Here is a 19,681-nt window from a genome sequence, read left to right as displayed (position 1 = left end):
TGCCAGAAACTTTGGAGTCACCCTCCCATGTCCCTTCTCTCTCACACTCCATATCAAGTCCATCCTATTGGCTCATCCAGCTCAACTGCTACCACAGAGTGAGCCATTACTAAGAACCTTCTAATTGGATTGCTTCTTCCACACTGCTTCCCTAGAGTCCTTCCTCAATATAGCAGCAAAGGATCCTGTTAAAATAAAAATCAGGTGAAGGCACTTTGTTCAATACACACTAAGAATTTCCCAATTGGTACAGAAAAGCTAAAGTCCTTGTAATGAGTTCTAAGGCCATTGGCGACCTGGCCCCTAGATCTCTCTGACCACCTCCTTCTCCAGGTGTGGAGCAGAGTGAGCCACACTGGCCTTCACACTGCTCCTCAAATGTGCCAGGAGTGTTCCCACCTCAGAGTGGTTGCCCTTGCTGTCTCTGTCCCTGGAATGCTCTTCCAATAACTTAATGTCTTACCCCATCATCTTCTTCAGGTCGTTTCTCAAATGTCACCTTTTCAGTGAGCTCCTCCTTGACTTCCCCCCGCCCCCGCTGCCTCAACAATTCCTATCCGTCTTCCCAGCTTGATCGTATGATCAGCATTTAATCACTCTCTAACATACCACCGAGTTGGCCTCTTTACCTTGCTTATTGTTGCTTCCACCAGGTTTGACTCTAAGGGCAAGGATATTTTTTCCTCCTATTTTGCTCACTTCCGTGTCTCCAGAACAAAGTCTGTCTCATAGAAGTTTCTCAATAGATTCGTGTTGAGTGAATGAAAGAAATGAACCAAATACTGCCTTCCTCATTTGCAAATAAAAGGCCTTGATAAACTTGGACTAGGAGAGTATGTAAAGCTTGGGCCATTCCAATCTTAAGAGACAATGTAAGTACAACTAAGGGAAGTGGCCTAGTTCATAAGATGTTTATCAGTCATTATGTCTTGCTATATACCACAAAAAAGTTAGCAAATTTATTATTTTGTAATGTTATAATATTTCTGCCAGAGAAGAAAGGAAGCCTGCTCTCACAGAGAAAAGTTTGAGTTAGCTGTCATCACTGCCAGTTCTGTTAGGGACAAAAGCGGAAGGCAGCTCATCTCACACGGGCAGAAGCAGAGTCAGGTCCATATGGCAGGCACTTGGTGGAACACACCTCTCACTAAAGTTAACTCATGTTAACAAGGGGGTCAGACAGGGTGGCACCAGGCTGACCTTATCGGTAATCAGAACATTAAACTTCTTCCATTACCAGTTGGTAAACAGCTGCAGCCACCAATCTCCTCTCCTCTCATTACCCTGGTCCCTCCTACAGAACTCTTCAGACGTCTCCATAATCCAGCATGAAAAGAGTCAAAGCCTGCCACCCAAACCCAGATTTTGATTCAGAGTCACTGAAGCCAATTTTGATTAAATCAGAGGGTCACCCCCCCCAACCCCGTCGGTGGGCCCTCAACTGCTGCTTGGACCTCTGAAATAATTAGGAGAAGGGCCCTCGGCGACAAAGAGCTGAGAAAGAAATGTAGTGATAAATCAGCAATATTTAAATATCATTTTGAATAGGACATAAAGTTTAAATTAAAATCTTCTTATTGATGATATGTCTCTGTGTTCGGAAACCTTCCCTTGCTGTCTTATAAAAGTAAGAAATTTAGGGATTGTTAGAAGGCCAAACATTCTCCTAAAACAATATGACACTTCATTTTTTAAAATATTGACCTAAAACATCAAAAGCAGTAGAAGACGTCATTTTATTTCTTGATGAGTTAACTTCTGTCAAGCCCTATTCAAGCATGCCTCATTCCTATCACAGACCTAGTTTATCAGTAGGAACCCAGTAGGTGAACAATAAGTAATTGGTGAATGCATGAAGTCATGGCAGCATTTGATTTTCCTTCTAATTCCACGCTGAAAACGTGTTTCTTACGTTTGGACCGATTGCTTTCAAGTAGTCTGATAACAACCCGTGTTCCCCTTTAGGTCAGGTTCCCAGCCACTGTCAGTTATTGGTCTGTTACCTGATAAAAGCAGTCACAACATGAATTTCTCAGACAGTAGTATCTGTTTAGGAGTTAGAGCTCTTAAATTCTGGTTATAACATAGTAAAGCAAATAGCACAGAGATAAAAAAAAAGGGAGGAATGTATATACAGAGGCTCACAAATTTATATGGACCTAATAACTCAAAGACAGAATAAAAATAAACTCATATATTTCATTTATCACCCTAGAGGTCTTAAAATAAGCGAACTTTTTTTTTTTGTACAGGATATTTATATTTCTATGGATAAAGAATTAAAAATTTGTCCAAATACACATATTTCAGTGTTACAAATGCTAAAACAGTTCTAATAGCATTTGTGAAGACAGTTGAGGGAATGCACGTTAGATGGGCAAAGCCATGAACGTCTTGGGGGAGCACATGCTTTATAACCTTATTCCGTAAGATTTACCCCCTTCCTCTATTGTACAGGCATGTCATGAAAGCAAATGGACTTATGTTTCCAGACCAGCAACTGGATCACAGGGACTGAGAACGAAGACCTTTGAAGAGAACATGATTGTCACTGCATGTGACCAGGTCAACTTATGTTACCTGCATCACTAGATTCAATGCTATAATCAATGGTAAGAGCTTACTAGCTTGGTGACAAAAATGTAAATTTAACAACTTAGAAAAGAATTTCAATCAGCTAAGCAGCAGCCAAAAGAAAATCAAACTTGGGAGTTATCTTGTGTTAACTAAAACATTGCTAATAAGACTAAAATGGAAGAACCCCAGGATCCTATGTCTACGGAAAACATCCTTCTCTTGGGTAAAAGCCTGCAAGAAAGAAGGGGCATTTGAGGTAGAAGATGTAGGTGTTCCTAAATAGATTGTAGCCAAGAAAACTGGCGTGTACCGTGGGATATGTGTAGAATATACGGATCCAGCACACAAGCTTGCTAAGAAGTAGACGTACTAAACTACTGCAGTTATTTAAGTAAACACATCATGAGCTCCCATATAAAATGTTGAAAGAAAGAAGGGCAAGGAAGGCCATCACGCATTCTGAAGCCCCGTTTTGTTCTGTGCACTTCAGGAATATGCTCCTTAATAGGCTCCCAATAGCTCTACTCTTGCATTTCTCAGGATTGAGCTACCCAGGATTTTGAGTGTGACTTTGTCTAATTGGCGAGAAGCTTACAGAGGGTTTGCAAGTTGGAAGGCAGCCAGTGTAATGGTTACCAAACACATGAGCTTTGGAGTCGATGCCAGGGCTTGAACGGGGAACGTGGCATTTACTGTCCCTGCAACCTTCTGCCTCCTTCTCCACAAACTGGGAAAACAGTACCTGCTTCCTGGGGGCTGGGTGCTCACGTGAAATGACCTGTGTCAGGCACTTAGTGCTGCACCTAGTATACAGTACATGCTCCATAAGTAGTAGCTAATGTTATTACATGAAATTTGTCTATTTTCAAGTATGTGAAAGTGTAAAAAAATAAGCAAATGATAGTAGTAGTGTAGAGGTTAGAGTAAAAAGTGTGGATAAAAGGAGGTACTTAGGGCTTCCCTGGTGGCGCAGTGGTTGAGAGTCCACTTGTCGATGCAGGGGACACGGGTTTGTGCCCCGGTCCGGGAAGATCCCACATGCCGCGGAGCGGCTGGGCCTGTGAGCCATGGCCGCTGAGCCTGCGCGTCCGGAGCCTGTGCTCCGCAACGGGAGAGGCCACAACAGTGAGAGGCCCGCGTACCGCAAAAAAAAAAAAAAAAAAAGGTACTTATTCTAAGACTGTACTTTCATTAGTGATGGCGGTGGTGGGAGTCCTGTTAGGGTGAGTCTCAGTTATAATCAACCTTAAACAACTTAGGAACTTGTGCTTAGTCCACTGCACAAGCTAAATCCACTGTGTGTAAAACTCCACCTTTAAGTCACCTAAGGCAGCTTCATCATACCTTAAAGGAGTTTAATAAAAGCTAAATAGTTAACACCAGTTTGTTAATTCTTAGTGAGGGGTACAGGGAAGTGAATTATAGTATATAAATCTGAAATATTTCATACATTTAATGTGAACAATTAAAACGAAAGAAATGCTTAGAACTGTCTTTAGCTTTTCCACCTAGCCAAGGTACATTTCCTTTGGTCAAATTATGACTGAAAATTTTTAAAAGGAGTTGATATCAAATTATATTTAAGTCCAAAGGATTTACAACACAAGAAAACAGACAGGTTTCTTCTTACTATGGGAAAAGCACTTTGGTTAATAATTAGAGCTATTCAATTATTTACTTTAGTTAGAGTCACTAAGTCTGCCTACCTTCAGCAAAAACTGCACCTCTAACAGGAATGTACATCACTGAATTTTACAGTCTGTGAAAAGAAAAATACTGCACAGAGAAACAGAATTCACTAATGAAAATGGCAAGGTCAAGTTGAAAGCCATGCGAGATAGTTAATCCTTCATAATTCACATCCAGATCAGAATTCACTGGTTCAAAATGGAACTAAATTTAGCTGAAGAACATAGAATTGAATGGTATTCAATAGATTTACTTAGTACTAGCTCTGTACTTGTCATTAGATCACTTATTAATCACAGTTGAATTATAAGATGTGGGTCACTGAAATCAATATATTCTGATTAAGAGTGAAGAATACAAATAGGAAAATAATAAAAAGAAGATTGAATCAAAGGATGGAAATACAGTGGCCCAACTTCAATCAATGACATCGTTAAATGTTTCTTTTTTTGTTTTGGCTGCGTTGGGTCTTTGTTGCTGCAGGCAGGCTTTCTCTAGTGGTGAGCAGGGGCTATTCTTTGTTGCGGTGCGTGGGCTTATTGCGGTGGCTTCTCTTGTTGTGGAGCGTGGGCTCTAGGAGCGCAGGCTTCAGTAGTTGTGGCACTCGGGCTCAGTAGTTGTGGCTCCCAGGCTCTAGAGCACAGACTCAGTAGGTTTGGCCCACAGGCTTAGCTGCTCTGCGGCATGTGGGATCTTCCCGGACTAGGGATCAAACCCATGTCCCCTGCATTGGCCGGCAGATTCTTAACCACTGCACCACCAGGGAAGTCCTGTTAAATGTTTCTATTAGAAGCTTTTGGATTCTAGTTTGTTTATAATACGATTTCCCGTGTGAGGAGGAGTTGGATTAAAGAGAGCTTAAGCAATTTCATAAAATTGTCTTAAAACTCATATAACATTCTTTTCTTTTTAAGGGACAGACTCCCATTATCTTTCTCCAATGCAGACATTCTCAATAAATGCTATAAAATATTATAAAATACCTTATAATTGACATTAGGGTTTCCTAATTTACTATGAATTAGTCATTAGTATCCTAATGACTGAACTTTTTCACATAACTGAAGGTCAAGCTTTAACTCTTCACTCTTGATAGAAGAATTCTAAAATAATTTTATAACTTAAACAACAAATCAATTTTCTTAAACGTCAAAACATATAATTATTATACCATAGTGAATGTAATATAGAAGTATAAGATATTCTACTGAATTTCAAAATAGGCAAAGCTCTGAAGGTAAGTTTTTCTTACTACAGTGAAATCAGTTTTATTATTAATTTGATCATAAAATTAGCACAATCTCCTATGAGATGCAAACAGTGCATACAATGATGAGGAAAGAAAGAAAAGAAAAATTACTGTAAATCTCAGCTAATACAGGTCACCTCATAGAAGTTTTGGTGTCCAGTCTTTTACCTTATACCTGTATACACACACACACACACACACACACACACACACACACACACACACACAAATGCACGTGTTGTGACTTGTATTGGATGAAAGCATACATGCCAGTTTCTTTCTTTCTTTTTAATGTTTTTTTCACGCAACATGTTATCTTTTGGTGGGTCCAGAGCAAGTTTATTTTGCTGCCTTGAATCTCCTTGTTCTACACCATTTTGCCCCTTGGACAGCACTTCCTCCAGACTCCTAAAGACCTAGGACTTATATATTCTATTTTCTTATTCTGTCTATAAACCTGTTTTAACATCCTTCATTTATAGCACTGAAAGTCTTGCTTAGGTCAACTTAGATTTTAAAAAGTCATCAGTGAAGGGGTGTAAGAAGTAGGGGTTAGATGATTGTAATTAGAGAAAGAAGAAATAGGGCAGCAGTATCAGAGCCTGGAGCTCTTAAATCCACACTATGTAAGCAGGCAACTGTTCTGCCAATTTTCAGGGTGTTTATCAATCTGCTGAAATAAATTCTACGAGAGGAAGCAATGAGATTAGAGCTGGATTCACTTACAGGTATCTAAATAACCACCACCACTCTTCACTTGTGACTTTTTGAGTTACTAACAAAAAATTAAATCTCTTCAGAGGATTCTGAGTGGCTGCACTTGCCTCTAGATTTCTCTCAAAATCATCTAGTTTTAAACTCACGATTAGTCAATGATAACATCTGTGTTCTCTGGTTAACAAACTCATTAACCTGAGCGTATCTTCCTCAAATTTTCTGTCTTCAACATCTTCTAAGTGATGCCCAAAACACTTGTACTGACTTTGGTGTTACAGTTAGGAGTTCAGGAAGAAAGATCTCAGTTAGTCAATGTTTCATTTTGCTATTGTTCTTTAGGGTTCAAAAATCTTTAGAGGAGTAATACCAAGACTAGATACCACTGTCTAGTAACACTGATCAAACCAAAGGTCCCTGCAGCAGAGCACTTTCACCTGTTAAAGGCCAATTTTAAATGACAACAACAACTTTTATTAAAAAAAAAAAAAGATTTTATAATACCAGAGTTGAAAAGAGTTCTGGAAATTTAATTACAAAACGTTATTCTACAGAGGAGAAACCCAAACCATAAAGAAGTTCAATGGCTTGTTCTTCAAGGTAGAAGATGAAGAAGACAAAAGATGACCAAAAGCAAAGAAGAATAGGCGTATTACAGATCCAAGACTCTCTCTCAAACCAGACTAGGGTTTCTTCTGCCACAATATCATTCTTTCCAGCCCTCTCCACGCATATCAGAATAAAACCAAAACACGAATTTTACAACCTTTGTTACACCTATCTTTGCAAGCGTTTTACATTCTCTCCCTGAGGCAATCTGCTTTCATTTCATCAACCCTCCAATACTTTGAGAAACCGTGTAACCAAGTCTTATTAGTGGCAATCCCTTATAACATTTTTTAAATGCCCAAAGATGAGGGCCTGAGTAGTATATCTTGAATGAAAAAAGACAAAATGAACCAGGAAAAAGCAGAGTTCAGAATCAAGTTAAAAAGAGGATGGTGGGGCTTCCCTGGTGGCGCAGTGGTTGAGAATCTGACTGCTAATGCAGGGGACACGGGTTCGAGCCCTGGTCTGGGAGGATCCCACATGCCACAGAGCAACTAGGCCCGTGAGCCACAACTACTGAGCCTGTGCATCTGGATCCTGTGCTCCGCAACAAGAGAGGCTGTGATAGTGAGAGGCCCGTGCACCGCGATGAAGAGTGGCCCCCACTTGCCACAACTAGAGAAAGCCCTCACACAGAAACGAACACCCAACACAGCAAAAATAAATTAATTAATAAACTCCTACCCCCAACATCATCTTTAAAAAAAAAAAAAAGAGGATGGTGGTGGGTTTCCCTGGTGGCGCAGTGGTTAAGAATCTGCCTGCCAATGCAGGGGACATGGGTTCAAGCCCTGGTCCGGGAAGATCCCACATGCCGCAGAGCAACTAAGCCTGTGCACCACAACTACTGAGCCTGCTCTCTAGAGCCCGTGCGCCACAACTAGTGAAGCCTGCATGCCTAGAGCCCATGCTCCGCAACAAAGACAAGGCACCGCAATGAGAAGCCCACGTAACCATGGTTCTCTGCAGTCATAGTGATCAAACAGAGGGGTGTCTAGGAGCGGGGCAGGAGAATACTCAACATCTATAGGTAGCTGATTTAGGGCCTCAATGAGAGTAAAGGAGAAATCAAGGGAACAAGCTGGGGCCAACTCAGTTCATCCCAGAAAGAGTGAAGGCTGTATGGCAGGCATTATCCAAGTGACCTCACCATTTTATCACTGTGGCTCCAGGAAAGGGGCCAGCTTCTTTCCACCCTGACCTCTGTTAACATGCTGGTTACCAGAGAAAGGCATGTCTTTGAAACCATGAGGTCCCAAATGTCACAGTGGTAGAAAGGCTAAGTAAAATTCATACTATGAGAACCTGTAAAGGAAAACCCTAACACTGATTATTTTCAATGATATTTTATTAACTCAGTATATGTATTTCAGAGAGGAAAGCTAGATAAGGAAGATAAATCCACACAAATTCCACAAATGACCTATTGTTCTTTGAATAGTACTGTTCTTTAAAATTCAGCAACTTTATAATGAGCATAGCTCTTTACATTTAGGTCAGAGGTAAAGCTGGCAGAAACCTAAACAGTAATTGTTCAGAGGATTTTCGTGAGCATTAAATGAGCAACGTGGTTGAGCCTTGTCTGAAGTATTAGTAAGTGATATATAAGCATTAGTCATTACTTCTGCTCTTGTGTGATTATGACCCTTTGAAAATCTGATGAAAACTACAATAGAAAGTATGTCTTATATCTGGGGAAGCCTTAAAAGAGGAAGAATATTAAATATTATACTGCGCTGGTGCATTTCTCTACTGAATGAAACAAGTCATATTTTTGGAAGTACAGACAGCTGTATCCCGTATATCAAGCTGAAAATGCCATGACAACCACTGTTCCTAGGCAATTGGAGAATTATGTGTGTGGTCCACTTTCTATATAATATAAGTGGAGAGTGGAGGTAAAAAAAAAAAAAAATCAAATGTTATGAGATAACCTGGAGAAAAAAACTAAAAAGGGGTATATTTCTTAAAAATTATAAATGCTCTATTACAACAACCTTAATGACTGCATAAAATGACTAGATTAAACTCATTAAGTGAAGCTAAGACCAAATAGACTTGCACATTTCAAAATCATATAACAATCTATCATTTTATCTGCTTGTAAAGCATGATAAACATTAAAAGATGAAATTGGGTAAAAGATGAAAAATGTCAAATATTTTTAAAGAAACAAATCAGCTGTTAAAAAACTAACACTCTAAGTATTAAATTTCACTTGCATAAGAGTATATGGCAAAGAATTTCAATTTCTCAACATTTGAGTGTTTGCAGCAGAATACAAAATGAGACCAAGTGAAATGCCCAATCAAGAGCATTCCTTATTGTGTTCCCAGCCAAAAGCCAATATCCTAAAGAAAACCAGGTGCCATGCTAGTAGCCCGGGAAAAACAATTCACTGTTGTGTACTCACATAACCAAGCAGCAAAGCCATACCAAACATGAAAAAATGAAGAATTCTCCAAAAGGTTCTGTGAATTCAATGGGTCAAGATTACCTACAGCTTCTGTCCAACTCTTCTTCCTCTTCTTCAAATGTAAAATAGGCATAAAAGGTTAATTTGTCAATAATACTAGGACATCCTTTGGCCACTGATTTCATTTAATGTGCTCTTCACAGATACTTGGTCAGCAGACACGGGACGGAAACTGCATTTCTGAACTTAGTTTCAATCCCAGAATTCTAAGTCACTTTTAATTTAAGTCAATGCCACTGCATTTCTGACTTCTGTCATGTATGAAGTAAATGACAAACTTATGTTAATAACTATATGCATTTGATGCAGTAATACATGTGATCTAGTCCATGTAAATGACAGCATGAGCCAGCTCTTACATATGTTGTTGTGCAAATGGCATTTCACATCTTCAGGCAGAATCATGTTCACAAAGTGCTTAAAGAGTACCAGGAAAAACTGCCAGAAATTTTCTAATTGGAGAGTTTTCTCTTCCAAATGAACATTTCCATAGAAGACAATGTATTTCACCTTTACAAAGAAAATGACACGAGACCTGAAACCATGTGAAAAGAGTACAGGGAGATTCAGGGACATGCAAAGGACACTGTAGCAATGACAGCAAACTATGTAGTCTTTAAAATATATTCTTTAGGTGGATAGAAGTTTAGATGCAGAAATGTTCCCCAAAAAGGTTAAGATAAATTATCTTACTAACTGGGATCATCACTGAATCCTCTTTGGAAACTGCACAATCGGTTGCCAAAATTAGCTCAGAAAATCAACAGCCTTTTATGTGAATATTTTCAGTTGATGCTCCAAAATCACTATCCGAATACCTTAATTTGCCAGTATTGAGAAATGCCTTAGAGGAAAGAGGCAAATTATTAAATATAGACAGCCAAAAAGCATAAAATAGATGTGGTTGACAATATTTTTTCCAAGCTACAGATAGACTGACTTATCTGTAAGCCTAAGGCAAATATAATATCAATGATTACTTAAAAGAAAATTAAGATAAAAGCTCAAAATGAATAAAACTGTGCTAATTATAAATCACTTTGTTATGCATTACTGTTATTTATCTCTCCAGCTCTGTTTTCAGGCACTTCACCCACAAGAGATAAGCATTTGCTATTTCTAATATAATGTAACTATTTCCAATATTTTCTTTCTGCTTTATTCAAAGGACTCTTTGCGGGAAAAAAAAAAATTGGAAAAATCAAAATGCGGTAGTTCTGTTAAACAGCGCACCCTTGTGGTTTATCTTACCACCTAAACAATAAAAATTACAGGATAAAGATACATCCAAAATTCTTCATGGACTTGGAAATGATTTTGCCGTGGTTTTTTCCAGTAATTTTTTTCCCAGCTTGGCATTACTTTTAATCAGTAAAAATAGTGCCTTTTTAAAATTTCAAATTCAAAATGAAATTGTTAAAATAGATATAAAATGTCTATAGTGATAATGACTCTTTGATTTTAAATTTAAAAGAAGCAAACAGTAAAATAAGTAAAATTCATCTATAAACTTATGTTTTGCTGAGTTTCCTGAATATTTTCATCTAACACTATAAAAAATTTCAATTCGGGGCTCAATTTTATTTATATGCCTTATGTAATGCACACTACCTTTTAGTTATTAGTCCTTAAGCTTTCAATACAACCTTGCCAAAATTCTGGCTTTTTTGTAAAAGCTTAAGAAGAATATTGCCAAGAATTACTTGGGCCAATTACTATAAAAGTAAATGTAAGCAATTTTTAAGTTATCCAAGTACTTCTGAAAATTTACCAGATCTACACATGAAATACTAAAATTTTATTGGACATTCTCATTGTATATATCAATACTATACCTGACTGTGTGAAAGCTGTGGTTAAAAGTTTACTTATCAATTCTCTTGAACACCTACTATGTTACAGAATTTCTCTGTGAAACACAATTCCCACCCTCTGGTTTGGAAGAAAACAAAGGGGGGAAATTTAACCATGCTATAAGCTTTAAACAATAAAATAACCTTAATGTTTATGTTTAGAGGATGGGGTACCCACCCCATAACATGTTATATCCATCAATGGAATATTTATTATGCAGCTTTTAAAAAGGGAAGCCCTTTATGTACTGATATCAAAAATATATCATTCAGTATCAAAAAGTGAGGTATAACATAATGCATGTAACATGTGACCATCTGAGAAAAAAATCATATGTAGGTTGAATATTGGCTGGAGTATATATAGATTATGTCTGGAAGAATATACAAGAAACTGTTAGTGGTTGCCTCTGGGCATAAGAATTTGCTAGCGGCAGGGTAGGAAAGGAGAATTTTCACTGTATTTTCCTTTTTATCTTTAGAAACATATATCATATGAATATACCATCTGCACATATATATAAATTAAAACAAAATAAAAAGGCACAAGAGAGACAAATTCAGAGAAAGTACGATCACTCCATCTGATAAGGGGCTAATATCCAAAATATATAAAGAACTCACACAACTCAATAGCCAAAAAAAAAAAAAAAAAATGCAATTAAAAAATGGGCAGAGGAACTGAATAAATATTTTTCCAAAGAAGATTTACAAATGGTCAATAGGTACATGAAATGGTGTTTAACATCATTAATCATCAGGGAAGCACAAATCAAAATTACATTAAGATACCACCTCATACCTGTTAGAATGGCTGTCATCAAGAATATAAGAGCTACGAAAAAAAAAAAGAATATAAGAGCTTCGTGCTGGCAGAATGTGGAGAAAAGGGGATCCCTGTGCACTCTTGGTTGGGATGTAAATTGGTGCAGCCACTATGGAAAACAGTATGGAGGTCCATCAAATAATTAAAAATAGAGCTACCACATGATCCAGGAATTGCACTTCTGGGTATGTATCCAAAGGAAATGAAAATAGGATACTGAAAAGATACCTGCACTCCCATGTTTACTGAACCATTATTCACAATAGCCAAGATATAGAAACAACCAAAGTGTCCATGTATGGATGAATGGACAAACAAGATGTGATATGTTAAAAAATAAATATATGTGATACACACGTGTGCACACACTCACACACAGAGGAATATTATTCATCCATGAGAAAGAAGGAAATCCTGCCCTTTGTGACAACATGGATGGACCTTGAAGGCATTACACTAAATGAAATAAGCCAGACAAAGAATGGCAAATACTGCATGGTATCACTTATATGTGGAATCTAAAAAAATCAAAGTCAGAAACAGAGAGTAGAAAAGGTGGCCTGGGGCTAGGCGGTAGGGGAAATAGCAATTGGTAAAAGAGGACAAACTTTCAGCTATAAGATGAATAAGGTCTGAGGATCTAATGTAAAACAGAGCGACTATAGTTGACAACATTGTATTATATAATTGAAATTCGCTAAGAGTAGAACTTTAATATTCTTACCAAAAAAAAAAGATAATATGTGAAGTGATGGATATGTTAATTAAATAGATAGTGGGAATTTTTTCACAATGTATTTCAAATTACCACAATGTGTACTTTAAATAGCTTACAATTTTATTTGTCAATTATATGTCAATACAGGTAGAAAGAAAGAGAGAAAGGGAGGGGAGGAGGGAGGGAGAGAGCGAGGGGAGGAGGGAGGGAGAGAGGGAGGGAGGGGGGAAGGAAGGGGGGAAGGGGGGAAGGAAGGAAGGAAGGAAGGAAGGAAGGGAGGGAGGGAGGGAAGCACAGCCTTCCATACCCACCAAATTGTTATGCTGGTAGAGGACCTTGAATGCCTAGAAAATAACAGCCAGCTATGCAAAGTTTCTGAACTGGGAAGTGACAGTTATGAAATATAAATGTGGCAGCTTGCCACATTCTTTGTCTTCTGAAGACAAGAAGGGGCAAGACAAGTTAAGTCCTGACCTTCTCCTTACCCTCCTGGCCCTGGATTTCCCTGAGGCATGTTTTTAGCAGAGGGAATGGAAGAAAGGGACAAGGAGATATTGTGAAGGGAGACTGAATGAAGGGTTGGTCACTAATCGGATGTGAAAAGAAAAATAAAGAACATCAAAGATGATCTTGAGCTTTTCAATCTGAGAGTGAGGTTGATTTTAAATACGTTGATTTCCAGGTAGTGATGAGTCAATAAGCAACCGTGAGTTCAAACTGCAAGTGGAACAATATTGGGGCTGGAATACAAAGCTGACGTATTCATTTCATAGGGCTGCTGTAACAAATCGCCATGACTGGGCAACTTCAAACAACAGAAGTTTATTCTACCATAGTTCTGGAAGCTAGTAGCCTGAAATCAAGGTGTCAGCAGGGCCATAGCCCTCAGAAGGCACTGGGGGAGAATCCTTCCTTGCCTCCTCCAGCTTCTGGTGGCTCCTGGCATTCTTTGGCTTGTGGCAGCACTACTGCAGTCTCCGTCTCTGTCATCACATGGCCTACTCCTTTGTGTCTTTGTGCCCATGTCTCCCCTCTTATACCAACACCAGTCATTGGATTTGAGCCCAACTTAAGTCCAGGATTATCTCATCTCTAGATCCTTGACTTGGATGTATCTTTGGGGGGGACACTATTCAAAACACTACAACAAGAAACTCAACAAAGAATAGATGTTTTCTCTGAAAGAGTAAATAGAGGCTAATACCGTGGATTCAGGTACCTCCAAATTCAGAAAATGGGTAAAGGAAGTGGTGGCAAAAAAAAAAAAAATAGAAGAGAGCTGAGATATAAGAAGAGAATTAGGACCAAGGAAGAGAGAAAGGACTTCCCTGGTGGTCCACTGGTTAAGACTCCATGCTTCTACTGTAGGTTCGATCCCTGGTCAGGGAACTAAGATCCCATATGCCACATGGCACAGGCCCCCCCTGCACCAAAAAAAAAAGGAAGAAAGAAAAATCAAGACTGAAGGGTGATCTATTCCATCAAATATGGCAAAGAACTTAAGAAAATAAGTGCTGGGATGCCCGGGAAGGGAAGAATTCATATGAGCATACACATGTACATGTACACATACCCACAAACACACAATCACAAACAGAACCACAGCTTATTAAGAATTTTTGTAATGAATAAATTTTAAAAAGTGGTTCTTCAGCTTCACTAGGGAAAAACAAATAATTCCAGGGTCCTACTAAATAATACATCAAAGAACTATCCACATGTCCAGATCAAAGGAAAAAATAACTAGAAAATTATATAAAGATGTCTAGTTTGCCAAAGGCAACATACTAAAAAAAAAAAAATTAGCCCTTAACACGGGGGCATCAACTGGTCATAGAGCAGAGAGTGGGAGTCAAAATAAATGGCTTTTGTCGAGGTCACCAGTGGCATGGCCTAGAATTTTAAGAAGCTGACTGTTAGAAAGACAACGTAGACCTCTTCAGGCTCCCAACACAAAGGACATTTACCGGAATACATTGGATGAAGTCATCTGGAATAAAGGTTTGTGAGCAGGGGCTAAGATGTATTTCTATATAAAGAAGAAGACAGACTTTGGTAACCACTCATGAGTATGATAAGTTATACTCTTACAGTACAGTTTTATGGTAATTAAAAATATAAAACAATCCTGAAAGTGCTACCTTTTAAATGATTCACTATGAAGAAATGCAAACTAGTTATGACCACAAAATGAGGTCTCTGGGACCCTGATTTGGTCCCTGCCTCTCTCCTTGCTCAAGCTCTGTTTCTTGCACATGCCCAGACTTGCCACCACCCTGACATTCACCGCATCTTTCAACGGGATTCCTCTTGCCTGACTACGGCACCCCCACATGCTTTTTAAGGCTGAATCCAACTACCAAGCAGTTACCCTGGAAAATTCTGTAGTAAATGATTCTATCATTTGAAAAAATAACTATCCTCCTGATGGGCAAGGTGAGATTTTATACCACAACCATTAGACAAGAGACCCTTATAGAAATAAGAAGACAGTTTAGTAGATGATTTTCCAAATAACTACCGAGTTCCAACATTTTTTATGCTCATTTCTATCTAATCCAGTTGCTACTTTCTAAAGACACATATGATATTATCATACATAATTGTAATATTATCAATTACAATTAAAAACTATAGTTAAAATTTTTCTAAGGTTAAGGAAGTACAGAAATGTTTATTAGTTGGTTGAGAAGTGTTCATTTACTTGAGCATTGAATTTACTAAGCTTCCAAGGGGGAAATAAAACCCTTCAACTAGATACAAGAAAACTTCTTGGTTTCTCAAATACCTCAAAATAAAATTTGCTCTCACAGTTACTTAAATCATTTGATTACAAGCAACAAAATGTATGGTCTCATGTTCAATCACATTTACTTAAAACTTCACTTGTAATTCACCTGAATAAAGCAAGGAATGTACAGACTTCATAGGCATGAAAACTTGTTCGCAAATGGATTTCTACAAAACAGCATGCTGCAGGAAAATTTGGGATTAAAGAGAGCAATAGTGAGAATGTTTAAGAAAAAGGTACACCTAGAACAGTGCCTTGAACATAAAAGTATATGATAGTAACTACAATATATGCTATATAAAGACTCTTTTTTATTATAGAGTATTTATGTATCAGGCAGACACAAGGATTTCTCCCCTGAGAATCTCAGAGTCTGGTCAAGACCTGACTATATCTAGTTAGAAACCCACGAATGCAACATAAAAATTTGTTGCTGTTTAAAAAAAAAAGTGTTCAAAAATATGTATTTCGGGCTTCCCTGGTGGCGCAGTGGTTGAGAGTCCGCCTGCCGATGCAGGGGACACGGGTTCGTGCCCCAGTCCGGGAAGATCCCACATTCCGCGGAGCGGCTGGGCCCGTGAGCCATGGCCGCTGAGCCTGCGCGTCCGGAGCCTGTGCTCCGCAGCGGGAGAGGCCACAACAGTGAGAGGCCCGCGTACAGAAAAAAAAAAAAAGAAAAAAAAAAGTATTTCCATTCCTAATACATGCATCATGCAAGAACCTCCAGTTGGGCCTTAATAAACCACGGCTTTAAGGTTTATGGATGATTTATTTGCTTGTATATAAAAGCTACTTAAAACTGACATATTTATTCTTTACTGCATTGCAGAACTCTACATATAGACTCTCTTCACAGTACCAATGTTATTAGTAACCAGTTATTCATCTTATTACAGATTAGTAACTGTTACTGTTAGCAGCCTATGTGGGAAAGGACAAGTTAGTTAAGAGGAAAAATGGATGGTCCCCTGCCCCATCCTAAAAATAAAAAACAAAACCAATTTACGTACCTCCTCTGTTTCATCCAGACTTGTGGATTTCACCACACAAGAAGCTGGCCTCTCCTGGATGTGAGCAAGGTCCTGGGGGGCTCTCTGAGACCCTGGCATTGGAGGCAGTGGAGCACGCCTCTTCTTGGGTGCATCCGATGGCAGGGTGTTTGAAATATACTGTTTGGTCATGGTATTGCTCCTCGTAAAAGCTGAACGATGCTTACTTACTAGAGGAGTTGCAGGGGCACTGGCGGTCTAATAAAGAATGAAAAAGCAAAATCTACAGGTAATTCCAAGACGAAAAGCACGTGCACTTAAAAACAGAGTAGAAGAATCTTACAAAATGCTACATAAGAAAATACGTACTTGCTCCCGCTTTTTCTTACTGCGTTGAAAAAGGCTGAAAAACCCTTTATTTTCTTTATCCTTCATAAGGTCTAGGTTTTGTGATATTTGGCAGGTCTCTAAAATAGAAGAAAAGCACCTTACTTTTGCTTGAGGGGTTATATGTTCACCTCCAAGGTGAACTATCCCTCAATTACTTTCCCTTGATAACTTTATCTAATGATAAAAGCTACTAATTATGCTCTATGAACCACGCACTCTGCTCAGCACCTCATATTTTAATTAATTCTCAAAGCAACAAGCAAATTTAGTATTATTGTTCCTGTTCCACAGCAGAGGAAACTGAAGCGACTCAAGAGTCTGTGTTTTATCCATAACTACCAACATTTCAGAAGTAAAAAGGACACTTCGAATTAAATGAGATATGAAGTTGCTATCATACAGTTTGTCCCTTTTGTTGATTTTGAATTATATATTTTGTCTCAGAGCTAAACTATTCTGAAATATTTAATTCTCCAAAACATGATTCATTATAATTACTCAGCACTCTGTTAAATGTTTTAAAAACTTTATTTCTTTAATACAGTGGTTCTGAACTGGTGGTGATTTTGCGCGCACACACACGCACATCCCGCCAAAGACGTTTAACAAAACCTAGGGACAATTTCGGTTGTCACAACTGGGGGAAGGGTGAAGAGAATGTGCTACTGGCATATACTGGGTACAGGCTAGTGATACTGCTAAACAAACTACAATGCACAAGACAGCCCCCCGGAACAAAGAATTATCTGGCCCAAAATGTCAGTAGTGCCGAAATTAAACCACAATTTAAGCAGAATGGCAAACGTCAAACCTCAAAGTTGTATAGGTAATATTTCATTTTCTAAAAAGTGTTTCCTAATGTCAACTGAAAGGGCCAAAAACAATGACAAACCCAGTAGTGCTGAGTCACCCTTGCCCAGACTGTCTCTAAATACCATTTCCCACTAAAAGGGACCATCTCAGGAGCCAACGTGATATGGTTTCTCCTGGCCAAAGTCAGGACAATTTGGGCATCATAAGAATATCTCAATAAATTAAAACATAGCACATATGTTTAATTTCATGAATTCATAATGATACTAAAAAAAAAAACCCTGATTCTCACCGTCCATTGTTTTAAAAATTGATTAAGGGAAAGAATCACACTTTTATCCTCTCTTTTCTGAATGAACTCTATCTAGGTAGACAAATAGCTGACATAGGGAAATCTTCTTTTTTAGAAATATCTCAACTGATAATTAAAGGAATATTTGTAACAGATTATATTTATTTTCTAACTCCTAATTAACCAAGACATTGGCACTGATGTTCTCAGCAGCACTATTCACAATAGCCAAAAGATGCAAACATCTTAAATGTCCATCAACAGATGAACGGATAAAGAAGATGTGGTACATATATACAATGGAATACTACTCGACCATAAAAAGAATGAAACAATGCCATTTGCAGCAACATGGATGGACCTAGAGATTATAATACTAAGTGAAGTAAGTGAGGAAGAAAGAGACAAATACCATATGATATCACTTATATGTGGAATCTAAAATATGACACAAATGAATCCACCTATGAAACAGAAGCAGCCTCACAGACATAGAGAACAGACTTGTGGTTGCTAAGATGGGGGTGGGGAGGGGGAGGGATGGACTGGGAGTTTGGAGTCAGTAGATGCAAACTATTATATATAAAATGGATAAAAAACAAGGTCCTACTGTATAGCACAGGGAACTATATTTAATATCTTGTGATAAACCATAATGGAAAAGAATATAAAAAAGAATGTATGTATATGTATAACTGAATCACTTTGCTGTACAGCAGATATTAACACAACATTGTAAATCAACTACAGTTAAAAAAAAGACATCAGCAAAGATTATTGATGGCTAACATCAAAAAAAGATAACTTGTTATTACAGGTCTGTTAATGGAAATACACAATACCATCCATGAAATATTCTTACCAAAAATATCTCACCCAAATCTGATCAAGTCTCTAAATTTAACAATCAATTTACAGGAAGCAGAGGATAAAGAAACATGTTAAGTGGCACCACAGGATGCAATCAGCAAAATTCTGAATGTGGGAAACACCATAAGACAAATGACCTGGTTTCTTCAACAGATAAGTTGCAAATTTTAAAGAGAGAGAGACACACAGGAGTAGGGATTTATAAACTTTAAAAAGATTTCTCCTATGAAACACATATGGGTTTTATGGTAAACTACAGTATAATTTCAGTGACACTGGAGACAAAGTACTATATATTGACATTTGTGGGATATATCTGTAGCAGAACTTACAGCTCAATGTAAAGTCTCAAATACATAGCCCTTTCTTAGAAGTAAATGTATAGTCTTTTTATTTAAAGGAAATGTTTAAAAAATTAAATAAATTATGACAAAGTAGGAGTTATTCCACGGAAGCAAACATAGTTAACACCAATAAATACATTAATGCAATTTTCCTCAATAAGACACTAACGGAGAACTATATTTCACAGATTAAAACTTCATAAATCTGACGCTTCAAATATTAAATAAGCACTATGCATGCTATACAATGCTGACAATGCTAACAATTAATAGTAATAGACATGTGGACAGCACTTTGTGGTTAAAGATTTTTTCACAAGCCTAACTCACTCTTTAGAACAATCCTATGAGGTAGGTGTCACAAGTTATTATTCTGATTTCTTTTTATAAGTTAGGGAATGTAAAGAATTGGAAGTAGATGGTACTATCTCATTATACATCTGAGGCCTTAGTGATGGTGACTAGAAAGTCTGAATAACTT

The 19,681-nt window shown here is 38.0% G+C and overlaps 1 protein-coding gene across 15 annotated transcripts in view; it reads right to left on the bottom strand.

The window, feature by feature from the left end:
• The window catches only part of COBLL1 (cordon-bleu WH2 repeat protein like 1), a 160,507-nt gene that overhangs the window by 24,448 nt on the left and 116,378 nt on the right, over positions 1-19,681 (bottom strand). For all 15 annotated transcript variants that reach the window (XM_027129482.1, XM_027129488.1, XM_027129534.1 and 12 more), the window contains 2 exons: positions 16,861-16,958; positions 16,513-16,749 (listed from right to left, as the gene is read on the bottom strand). In XM_027129482.1, coding sequence (XP_026985283.1) covers positions 16,513-16,749; positions 16,861-16,958 — 335 coding nt within the window. The remainder of the gene's footprint in view (positions 1-16,512; positions 16,750-16,860; positions 16,959-19,681) is intronic.

The sequence above is a fragment of the Aethalodelphis obliquidens genome, unplaced genomic scaffold (assembly GCF_003676395.1).
Source record: "Aethalodelphis obliquidens isolate GAN/ISIS:26980383/991018 unplaced genomic scaffold, ASM367639v1 scaffold2, whole genome shotgun sequence".
Classification (NCBI taxonomy): domain Eukaryota; kingdom Metazoa; phylum Chordata; class Mammalia; order Artiodactyla; family Delphinidae; genus Aethalodelphis; species Aethalodelphis obliquidens.
The sequence above is the reverse complement of the archived record's forward strand: the minus strand, read 5'-3'. Positions and strand labels throughout refer to the sequence as shown.